The sequence below is a fragment of the Sycon ciliatum genome, chromosome 6 (assembly GCF_964019385.1).
Source record: "Sycon ciliatum chromosome 6, ocSycCili1.1, whole genome shotgun sequence".
Lineage (NCBI taxonomy): Eukaryota > Metazoa > Porifera > Calcarea > Leucosolenida > Sycettidae > Sycon > Sycon ciliatum.
The window spans coordinates 21,334,204-21,346,341 of NC_088648.1; the positions used below are offsets into that span (position 1 = coordinate 21,334,204).

General features: G+C 48.7%; 1 protein-coding gene across 1 annotated transcript in view; it reads left to right on the forward strand.

Annotated features, from left to right (window-relative positions):
- The first annotated feature begins 418 nt into the window (after window positions 1-418).
- The window catches only part of LOC135819664 (uncharacterized), a 35,790-nt gene continuing 24,070 nt past the window's right edge, over window positions 419-12,138 (forward strand). The window contains exons 1-4 of the mRNA XM_065332913.1: window positions 419-867; window positions 6,757-6,811; window positions 7,777-8,089; window positions 10,596-11,395. Coding sequence (XP_065188985.1) covers window positions 6,797-6,811; window positions 7,777-8,089; window positions 10,596-11,395 — 1,128 coding nt within the window. The 5' untranslated portion in view covers window positions 419-867; window positions 6,757-6,796. The remainder of the gene's footprint in view (window positions 868-6,756; window positions 6,812-7,776; window positions 8,090-10,595; window positions 11,396-12,138) is intronic.

The window sequence follows — 12,138 nt, forward strand, 5'->3', positions numbered from 1 at the left end:
GCTGTGGTGCCGTCACCAGTGGTCACGATCTGTGTCACCTTTCCAAGTACTTTCCCATATGCCTGGGTTACTTGGACCTCATTGGCTTCCTTGTCATTGGACATGTGTTCAGTCCGTTCGTTTTGCGAACTCAAACTAATATTACACAACTGGCCCCCAACTCTAACAATGACTGTCAGGACATGCAGTTCTGCGGACAGAGGTTTTATTACCGTTATACACTATACTATAGCAAACATAACAGGCATGTCATCCACAAAACGTGACACGGACCCGTATCGTAGATCTACCCACCCGTACCGGCCAGGGCCACCCTCAGGCCTCACGATCACGGAGTCACCATGGTCACGCACTGCTAGCTGCTGCTGCTGCTGCGGTCGACCTACGCGGTATAAATTAATTATTATAATTTTAGTAATTAGTAGCTCACCTCGGCGAAACGAGCACCATTTCCGCACTGGAGCTTCGTGGTGAAATATTTTTACTGCAGCGCTAGCTGTAGTTTCTTCAGTTTTTCATGCTACAGCCAGTACAGGCAGCTTGTAGACGAGTTGTTGTTGGCAGCGAGGTGGTGTTACAGTTAGTTTAGCCGTCTGCTGCTTCGTGTCGAAGTTTGTTTGGTTGCAGGCTGTGTAAGAATCTGTTTGTTGGCCAAAGGGTTTCATCGAAGTTTCCTTGTGGCTCGGAGGCTCCATTCGACTGCTCTATACCGTCACGACGTCGAGAACTGCTACAGCCTATCCGCCTACGACGTTCGAAGTCGTGTCCAGGATTCAAGCAAACCGTGACTCCTGGCTGCAGCCTGCAGGAGCGCTCGTCGCTGGACGTTCATCGTCCCCGTTTGTCATGGTGTTCCAGTGATTCTGGGTAAGTGGTTGGCCAGTGTTGTTCTGTTCTTGGGGATTGTTGTTCGTTCTCGTTTCCTGAAGTGGCCGCAGTGCACCGGTAACCAAGGTAACGGGTATGCATGGCTCATTCTACTGTGAGCGTCTCAACAACTAAATGACTATTTTGCTTGTGTACTGCGATTGCGAGTACATTCAGTAAAGTACGGTGAATAGGTGAATAGGTGAATAGGTGAATAGGTGAATAGGTGAATAGGTGAATAGGTGAATAGGTGAATAGGTGGATAGGTGAATAGGTGAATAGGTGGATAGGTGAATAGGTGGATAGGTGGATAGGTGAATAGGTGAATAGGTGAATAGGTGAATAAGGTGAATAAGGTGAATAAGGTGAATAGGTGAATAGGTGAATAGGTGAATAGGTGAATAGGTGAATAGGTGAATAGGTGAATAGGTGGATAGGTGAATAGGTGGATAGGTGGATAGGTGGATAGGTGAATAGGTGGATAGGTGGATAGGTGAATAGGTGAATAGGTGAATAAGGTGAATAAGGTGAATAGGTGAATTGGTGAATAGGTGAATAGGTGAATAGGTGGATAGGTGGATAGGTGGATAGGTGGATAGGTGGATAGGTGAATAGGTGAATAGGTGAATAAGGTGAATAGGTGAATTGGTGAATTGGTGAATAGGTGAATAGGTGAATTGGTGAATTGGTGAATTGGTGAATAGGTGGCTAGGTGGATAGGTGGATAGGCGGATAGGCGAATAGGCGAGGATAGGCGGATAGGCGAATAGGTGTGGCTTCTCTTCACTCAGTAGAGTCGAGTCGAGCCAGCTGTAGTTCCCGATGCCGAAAAGCAGGCTCGCTCCCCTACATGGCTTCTTCCCCTTGTCTAGCCTCCAAGAGGAACAAAGAAGTATGGTAGCCGACTGGTCGAAATAATAAATAAATAAAGCAAGGTTACACCCACTGGTCTTTTATTCGAGCACGTAATCACGGTCGTTTGCACGGAAGGGCGTCTGAAACTCAAAACACCATACAAGCTGTAGATCTACCATGTGAAACCTTGTCAGTGTGTGATAGTGCATGTACTGTAGTGGACATGGAAATCCAGTCGATGGACCGGGGCCTGCGCCCTCAGCGCGTACGGTGCGACCAGCACGCTGCGCTGCATCACATACTAGTAATGCACGTTCCGCTTATCCACGGCTGCATGGCCAGTGCCCTGGGGCCGCTAGACGTGCGACCGGATTTCCATGTCCACGACAGTACATCAGTCCTGGAGATGTCCTAGATAGGACATCACGGAACCAAGCATACATCTATGCTGTTCCCATAGTAATCGTGACACGTGGCTCAAAACTTTGTGTCGTGTCCGAGGAAGATGAACATGTCGCACTCAAAACAAACGCAACGAAGGCATTTCGTCACAAAAGTCGTCGTTCTCTTGGCGGCTTGCCTCATGCGAGTTGAGATTCGTATCTTGCCTTTTGCCTTCACAAATTTTATTTTCCTCGTTGTGGAGTACGCCTGGACAAAGGAACTGACAAGCGAATCGTTTTGGTCGCATTGAAAATTGCAAGTGCACAAGAGGATTGGCGAAGTAATTATTTGTGTTTGCACTTTCAGCAGAGCAGTAGCTGCCGCTGCGATGAAGTTTTTACTTTCGCCATTGGTTTCAGGCAGCAGAAGAGTCCGGCTGAAAGCGATGGCGATACGTCCATGACCACCACGCCTAATGTGGTACGTCCCATGTTGATGTCCAAGAAAGACCGTCCAAGGTCCAGTTTTAGCCAAGAGCTGTCGTATCCAAAAAATCGAAAACGCCAACAGCAAGCTTTGGCCAAAATAATATCTTCCAGGCAGTAATTTACGGGCCTAGCGCCTGCTGCCTCGTCTTCCTCCTCTGCATGGCCAGGTTTGGGGCGAAATGAACGCACGGGGCGTGAAGAAACATTCCAAAGGCAAAACATTCAAAATGGAACCAATCATTTCCAAAGAAGCGCCGCGTGGCTACGAGAAACCCTACATGAAATCCCCAAACGAAAACGGCCATTCGGTCGGGTATTCGATGGCGTCATATTCTGATGCAATGTGCGCGGACTATACAACATATCCTGGACTTTAGCTACATGTAGTACAAAATAGATCAAGGAAAAATGTTTGATGGTTTGATAAGCTGTACAAACGCCGTAAATCATTCTGGCAAGAGGAGCATTGCATCAAAACAATGCGGTCAACTTGAAATTCTGTTGGGACAAAACTGTATACGGGAGCTGCCTACTCTTGGGGGTGATGCACTCTTGTCAATGTTCAGTGCACACTCTTGGAACCTTGCCTCCACTGAAACAAAAGTGTGAAGCGCTTTTTATATTTTAGGGTTTCTTTGGAATCTGCACCCGCTGAAACCATTCTGAAAGGGGAAGTTAAAGGGGAAGTAGGGTGAAAAATTTAAATTCCAGGGTCGGTAGAGTTTCGGGCGCTGAGTCGAATGGTGTTGGTCCCACGTGTCTCCGACAAAGCGTTCTCGAGATATTTCCGTTTGAAAAACTGAGTTTCGGGGGCTGTGCCATGACGTCATGCGGCCGCGCCACACCCTCCGCAACGTCATAGCGTGCAGCTAGGTCAAAAAGAGTGCATGAAAGCAATAGTGTCAGTGCTATTTCGAATGATTTGGCGACCGATAGTCGGTGGTGCAAGCGACCCCGAAGACGTAAATCAGGGGCGTCACAGGGTGGCTGTGAGTGGTACGACCGGGGGTCCTGGGGTGTAAGGATTTTTCGGCTACCAGGCCACGTTTTAGCACTCTACAGCCGCAAAGGAGGGTTCCCCTAGAACTTATTAGACAACCCCACCCCAGCTCCAAAAACATACTTCTCATGGATTTTTTGTATTTTCTGTACATCGTAGGTAGCCAAGCAAGGCAAAAGGAACCCATTCAATGATTCAGGGCCATTGCCCTCGAAAAAATCGCAAAATCCGAAGTAGAAGCCGGCTGCGCGTTCTAGCGCCAGCCGCTGTGCAAAAACGTATGTCGTGTCCTGCAAAAGTCTGCTGCGTCGCGTGCACTATGTACACGGCCGGCCTGGACAGTCGCGAAGTAATTTTAGTTGTTTTTAGAGAGAGAAGAAGATCCTTTTTTTTGTTCGGTGGGATTGAAAGATCTGCCAGTGGACCGGAGAGCTACAACACTGGAAGCAGAAGAAAGCCCTTGCGGAATCTTCTCTGTCTTCGTGGCAACAGGACTTTAGTTTGCGAGAGACTTTCGTCCAGTCGTCGCGGACGCAATTCTTGTTGCTGCTACCAGAAAACTCGGGGAACGAAACGATCGTAAATCGTTATAATATAGGTGAAGCGGGTCGGTGAACAGCTGCAGAATATTCTGCCGCCGTGGAGCAGCAGTCCAAACACTTTTCAGCTTCGGAGAATGTAGCGCTTCCCTTTTCCGTTGACAAGCGCTGCGTTCGCGGGTGTAATGCATTTTCCAATCCGCTTGCAGTAGATCGTCAGGAGCCAGAGGTACTAGGTAGGTGTCGTTGTGGAAAGAATAATTATGTTGTAGCTGACAAGTGACATACATGTAGTGTCTCTTGACGTGCTGATCGCCATTGTAACATGGTAGAGCTTGGGGATGCGTACGTGAGGAATCCATCGTCTGGTTGTCTCTACCCGTGACTCCAACCGCCTATCGTAATGGATAGCCGCCTGGGGTCTTGGGCAATAGCTAGCTGCTAGTGCTAGGCATCAAGTCTGTATGCTTCTTGCAATGAAAGTAACAGTTGCGATGTTTTGTACAAGTCCGAAGATCCTTGAATTTTTTTATTGCTTTTTCGGATGAATTGGGTGGACCATCCTGGACGAAAAGTGGTACGACCATGGTCGTAGTGGTCGTACCGTGTGTGACGTCCCTGTAAATCCTTGTGACAGTGAGGATGCAGCCATGGCTGACCTTCATGAGTTCGGCCTGGGGCTGAGAACCTCGGTATTCAGCTGAGGAAATGGCCGCTCGGGCCCTCAAGAGTGAGCGCTACTGAGTTTCCGACGGATGAAGAAGCAGCAGCTATTGCAGACGAGGCTGATATAATTATCAGATCGCTGGAGAGCAGAGTCGCCAAAATGGAGAAGACTGATGCGAGTGCTCTAAATGTTGTTCCATACCGATTCGCCTAGACTCCAGTAGCCTGCCACATGGTGATGTTTTGTTGCGAAATTATAACTTGGCACATTTCGGAGTACTCAATTGGAGAACAGTGCAGGCTCTTTGAACCACTGGCACGACTCTTCGATCGCAACGCTACGGGATCTGAAAGTTCTAGGCCCGGGAGCTGTTCGCTGTTTTGTCACTTGCCACAATTGTGCACTCATCGCTGTAGCATAAAATAATGAGGCGGAAGCGGAAAACTAAAATTTTCTTTCTCAAAGCACATCCACCGGCACCGGCAAGGAGAAACGCACGTTCTCTGACTACATGACTGTACAATACGACTGATACGATACGACTGATACGAGTGTAGTACAGTACATAGCAAGTTCGTGTGTTGACTAGTTTTCTGAGTCTTGTAGCTACCCCAGCATGGCAGTGCGGGAGTAGTTCCGTGTGTGATGAGTTTGCTGACTACTCTACATCTAGCATGCACGCAGCGCATTGCTAGAGCCGTAGAGGCCAGTGCATGCCGACGGAAAAAGTCCAACTCGGAAACGGCTAAAATATGGTATAACCTCGAGGTTTACCGAGCTGAAAATCACAGGGTACGTAGTGTTTGTAACACTGAATCGAATGGTCTTGGTCCGAAGAAGCTGCGACAAACGGTTCCCCAATCGAACGCGCTCCGAATATGGCCATTTTGTACACAACTAGATGGTGTGGCTACCTGGCTGCACTCTGTGACGTCATCACCTGGATCTGGGTGATGCGCGCTCAAATTCGCACATGTTCGATTGGGCGTATCTGACGAACCATAGGCCGCAGCCTCCTCGGACAACGACTAATCTACTCAGCGCCCCGAACTCCCCGGACTGTGAAATTTAAATTTTTCACCGGACTTCCCCTTTTTAAAAGGCTGAAGTCAAAATTTCACCAGTTGTAGTCTTCAGGGTGCTGAGTCGAATGGTTGTGGTCCGAGGAAGCTGAGACGCTCCCTTCCTACTATAAGCCCAATCGAACTCGTGCACTTCCACCGAAACTGGGTGACTGCGCCCTACTAGATGGGGATTTATATGCAAAATTTCACTAAAAGCGCCATTTCGTTCTTAAAAAAGCACGAATGACCGCGATTGGCCCATGTGTTGTAGTCTTTTGGACGCTGAGTCGACTGGTTTTGGTCCGAGAAATCTGCGATGGAGCGCTCCTCCTTTATTCCTAATCGAACATGGTTGAACAAGCGGTCACGTGCTCCTGCGTGCCCAAGTCACCTGGTCACAGCGCCAGCAGGCAACAAGTTTCGCACCAAGGTTCAACTCGAGTTCAACTCGAGTGACAGGACTGCACCCCAAACAGGTCAAACAGGCTAGTAAGTTGTACCCTGCAGGCACGGTGACCAGGTGACTGGTGTACGCAGGAGCACGTGACCGCTTGTTCAAGCATATTCGAATGGGAATAAGGGCCGAACGCTGCATCGCAGCCTTTTTGGACCAAAACCAGTCGACTCAGCGGCCAAAAGACTACAACATATGGGCCAATCGCGGTCACCCAGTTTCGGTGGAAGTGCGCGAGTTCGATTGGGATTAAAGCAGGAAGGGAACGTCTCAGCTTCCTCGGACCAAGACCATTCGACTCAGTACCCCGAAGACTACAACTGGTGAAATTTTTATTTTAGCCTTAACTTCCCCTTGAAGAATGTTATCCATTTCTACATCACTCATGATGTGCCACGTTTGTTTTGGTGTGGTTTGTTGGGTGTATATGTACAACAGATGGTGACCGACGTCCGTGACTGTTTCTTTTGTCGCAGTCATGGCTGCAGCAGAGGTATGAATTGTCCACACGTCATTGCTTTGCCAAATTCTGAAAAAGTTGTCTCAAAGACATTTTCCAGTGTGCACACACATACACACATGTTTGCATGCGCACAGACACTTGCACATGCAAACACCCCCCCCCCCCCCCCACACACACACACAAACACACACATACAATATATACACACGCATGCACGTACACACACACACACACACACACACACACACACACACACACACACACACATGCACGTACACATACACACACACACACACACACACACACACACACACACACACACACACACATGTACCCGCTCCATGCTATCATTGGATGGTTAAAACTTGTGCCAATACGTGTAAAGGGCCATCTGGTATTATTGATTATCTTCAGCGAACAGTATTAAATGCTTCAATGTGGCCTACCTCAGCCAACCAGGCCCCTGAAATGGCAGTGGCCAAACGCAAGCAATAAGCCCATACGAGTATATCTGCAGCTAGCCAGGGCTGTCTCGTCCCCCGATGAACACTTGATAAACACAGCACAGATCTCAGTGCCAGGAAAAGAAAACAGAACTTGCATGGCACGAGGTGTGCTGCTAAGTACTGGTCGTAACCAGGGAGTTGTTAAATACCGGTATTTTACGACTCCCTGGTCGTACCTTACTGGCAGCTTCTGTGATTCTCAGCTCATGGTATGCTAGTCCTTGGCAGATACTGCGGGCAGAATTTTTTGTCTTCAAAATTTGGTACTTTTGTGGACGTTTTCATGCATGTTTGGTATGTGGATAAAGAAATGGAGCAGAATTCAAGGCAAGGTGAAGTGCCTGCCATAAGTTTTGTATGGTTCTGCCAATTTCACTGCTTTTCAAGCAGAATCTGCCAATTTCACTGCTTTTCAAGCAGAATCTGCCAATTTTTTCGAGCATTATCCGCCAAGGTCGACTGTATGCACTCTGTATGTTGTTATTGCAGAACCACGCGGTCAACACATGGCCATGGTCAAGCCAGATGTTCCGCAAGTGGATCCCACGCCTCCAAACAGCGCTCAGCTGCGATGCAATTCGTGTTGAATGCTGTGCCAAGCGGTTGATCTCCGATGCGCAGAAGAAGGAATTGATGGCGATAAAAGATTCGGCCAAACACAATGACCGACTGCTAGATATGCTGAGCAGGGGTACAGCTGAGACTTTCCACACCTTCTGTAGTATTGTGCGTAGCACCGAACCTGAAGAAAACTTTTCAAAGTTCCTAGATGACATGCAGTCAGTGGATACCTTTGTTGGAGGTAAGTAGAAATGTTATCAGTCAGGTGACTGAGAGACACTCACAGAATTGTACATAGGGGGTGTAGCTCAACCATCTGTGGTGTAGTGACCATGTACCACCGGCAACCTCATAGCCGCCATTTTGCCTGTTAAGACTATGTAGTAGGTATGACGACCATTTTCTGGTGTACTGACCGGACTATGCAGACTATACAGGAGCTACACACCTGCCTGTACATGTACAGACAATACTGCATGTCCTTGAGTTGCTTTGCTACATATCTGTACAGGGCATATTGATGGCACCAACCTGCGTTGAAGTTTTGCAAAGGTGCTTGTCACGGTGTGTGTGTGTTTGTGTGTGTGTGTGTGTGTGTGTGTGTGTGTGTGTGTGTGTGTGTGTGTGTGTGTGTGTGTGTGTGCGTGTGTGTGCTCCTTGGGAGCAGGTTACACTTTCTGAGCTCCGTGTTCTTGGCTTTCTCCCAAGTTTTCTGCCTGCCCAGGGCGACTCTGGCGTAGCCAGAGTCGACCCTGGAGCACCCTCGCACACTGCCAAGGTAGTGCTGCATGATTGGAGCGCGGAATCGCGATGTAGCTTGCAGGACAATTTACTTTGATATTGTCACTGCTGCGTCGGCCGTGGTCCACCACTCGCAGTGGAGTAGCTGTCCCTCGAGTGCTATGAAGAATCCAAGCTCGAAGAATGCAGTGGTGGGAATTGCGGATTGGCTGGTGGAGTGCTGGAACAACTCGTTGTTTTCAGTGGAGTGGACGAGCGAGTGCGGAGAGGAAGGTCCCGATGGCGGAATGGTGGGAATTGAAACTTCAATCTTTCGTCGTCATGAGTGCACTGGTCAAGCGTTGTGGAAGTCTGTCGGATTTGTGAGGCCTTGCCTTGCCGCTTACATCGTCAACGTGGAAGAACTGCGAGTGGAGTCCTGGTGGGATTTCGGATGCCCACACTCCTTTTGCTTGGTGGATTCTTTCGTGGACAGTGTTTTTTCGTGACGTGAAATTTTGAATTTTTTTTCCTTCCTGTTCATTTTCAGTCGTTGGCACTGTAGCTGTCAGGTTGTTGTTACAGTACAGCAGTCGTCCGTTCTGCTCCATTGTTTCATCTGTTTTGCCAGTTCTGCTAGCTGATTCTATTTATTTGCCACTGCCCCTCATAGTGCTCATGCTTGGGTGGAGGGCGGCGTGACCCGTTTAGGGTAGCTGTATCATAGTAGTAGTAGTAGTAGTGTGTGTGTGTGTGTGTGTGTGTGTGTGTGTGTGTGTGTGTGTGTGTGTGTGTGTGTGTGTGTGTGTGTGTGTGCATGAACCTGTTTGAAGGCTACCTTCTTGCCAAAGCACTAGTTTCGGCTCCACAATCCAGTGTGTCGTTACTATATAGCTTTCATGGCTGAGGTTGTTGGTATGTCTGTTGGCTCTGGGTTCCCAGTACTCCTTAGCCGAGGCTGGTTGGTAAAGTAACTCCAATTTCACTTCAATGACATTAGGTACCAGTGCATCTAGTGTCTGCTTTTATCAAAGCAGCGTGCTGTCTATACTGGTTACCCCAGCAAGTGTAGTGTGTGCATAGGTAACTGTCTTGGCCGTTTTATGCCGATGTACTCCGTGTGGTGTAGACCAGGTGTGCATTGGTGGGCGATTCACGTGGCTTCGCCAGTTGTGTGGAGTAGACAGTTATCTGGCGCAAGTCTTGATCTGTCTCATTCAGATCTTGTTTGCTATCGTTGCTATAAGAGAAAATCTGTGGGTGCACATGCAGTGCATTTGCAGATTTCTGTGCTTCTCTTGCGACGGGCGTATACATTGTCCATGGTACATCAGGGGCGTCACCCGTGATGGGCACGGGGGGCACGTGCACCCCCCTAAAAAATTCGACCTTGTTTTTTTGCGAACTCCTGGTTATGAAAAGTGTAGTGCATGCTGGTAGAATCTACTAATAAACTGCATGCACTAAAACTAGTTGTACTGCGCTGCCGCGATTGCGTGACGCGGCGTGAGTGCATGTAGCGAGTGCAAGTACATGACCAGTAAGGCAGTACGACTCGTAGACTAGTTACACTTGTTACACTGAAATGGCACCGAATCATGGCAAATGCCTGAAAATGTGCTTGCAATTGCCTTCAATTTTTGAAATTTTTTCCCGGGGGAGGATAATGAAGAATTCTTGTCCCCGATCGTAGCGTCTTCTTGGCTTGTTGCAGAATCAAAAAGTCTTTCATTGTAGTTACACTAAAATGGCACCAAATGCCTGGAAATGCTTGCCATTGGCTTCAATTTTTGTATTTTTTCCCCGAGGAAAGCCCACGTACCCCATGGCCGCCCCACCTCCAAAGTCGGTGCGACGGGCCTGCTATCAGCGAACTTTTTCGTGTTTTCCTGTGCAAAATTCCTGTGCACCCCTGTGAAGGGGTCCGGTGACGCCCCTGGTACATGGTGTATGCATGCAAGGAGGCATTTTGCGAGGCTGTGAAATGATTCGGCTATGTACTGTTCTCTGTGTCCTCTCGAACACAGGCAATGAAGATGCAGCAAATAGAGTAACTCGACGTCAACCAGCCCGGTTCACCGGGAACCCACCACCTTCACCCAGCCAAGCAACTCGGTCTCCGCCAGCCATAGCACCCAAACCAAAGCCTGCTGTTAAACACCGGGCTACTCACGCATCTCCCCCCAAGCCCACCGGCATCTCTGCAATGATAGCGGCCTTCAATTCAGCCGGCCAGGAACAGAAACTGGCTGGAACTCAACCTTCAAAACCTAGTCTAGCCCCCCAGCCTCCTACTCGCCCAAAGCCCGCCACTCCCCACAACACAGCAAGAACAGTGGAAACTAAGGATCCCACTACGGTTCACAGAGTGCAGCCGGTAGTGACTTCTGATCCTGTGTCTCCTTCACGACCACCGCTCTGTGACCACACACGACTAGCCGCTGGCGGTAACCAATCAATGGGCACTCAGGCAGCGACATCTGCCCTAGCTGATCCCAAGCCCTCTCCGAAACCTAGACAAGCTGCTCTTTTCAGGTCTGCTAGTGTCTCTACACTAGCATCTGGTTTTGAATCGGATAGGTACGAAGCAGTCAGACTGCCCTCGGATCAAGCCCCAAAGCCCAAACCGCGCCAAATAGCCATCACTGGTGCCAGGGCAGCTAGCTTGGCCAGGAGCCCAGCCATAGCTGTGCAGCAAGTCCAGCGGTCAGCACTGCCAACAGAGGGCTTAGCTGCCAAGCCCATTGCCCTGCCTACGACTGGAGGCTTGTCGATCGCCAAGAATGCAACAGGAGATTCAGCTACGCCTCCGCAGCCCAACTCTCTGGTAAGAGATATAAAATTATATATAAGTGACAGGAGTCGCAGTGTGTGTTTACTTACCGTATTTGCCGGAGTATAACGCACACCCCCATTTTAAGTAATGTTCTGGCAATTCAAGGTATATCCGGAGTGTAATGTGCAGCTTAGATTTGAAAGCATTATTAATCATAAAGACAGAACGATAGTGCTACCATTGTCATAAAAAAGTGCATTCGGGTGGCTTATGCAGAGTCAGAGGCGGCACACTTCGTAGCAGTTTGATGCATTGCACTACTTTTCGAAGTACAATCATGTTCATTTTTTTAATTTCATATTCGGAGCATTGTGCGCACCAGCGATTTGGGGCCAGGAGTAATTCCTCCAAAGTGCACTCTATACTCTGGCAAATATGTTATATTGATATAATGGAAAACTGAAGTCTGCATAGAGTAGAATCAACATCAATCCACACTCCTTGCATTTTTCTAGGGTGGTGAGTTGATGATCAGATCCATGAAAGCAACTGTACACTCATACCTTGTTTTTCCGGGCGGTCCGGGACCGGGAACTTCCCGGAACTTTGAAATTTCTGTTACTCCGAGCCGCACATGTTTTGATGGGGACATGCGAGAGATATGGGTTTTTCGCACAACGCCACTTGCTGCCGCTTATCTGCACCAACTATGACGTAATCGCAGAACTTCACCGTGATAGACATCCATGCAGAAAAATAGTCACACTCTGCACACTCTGGGTTTCATGTACTCT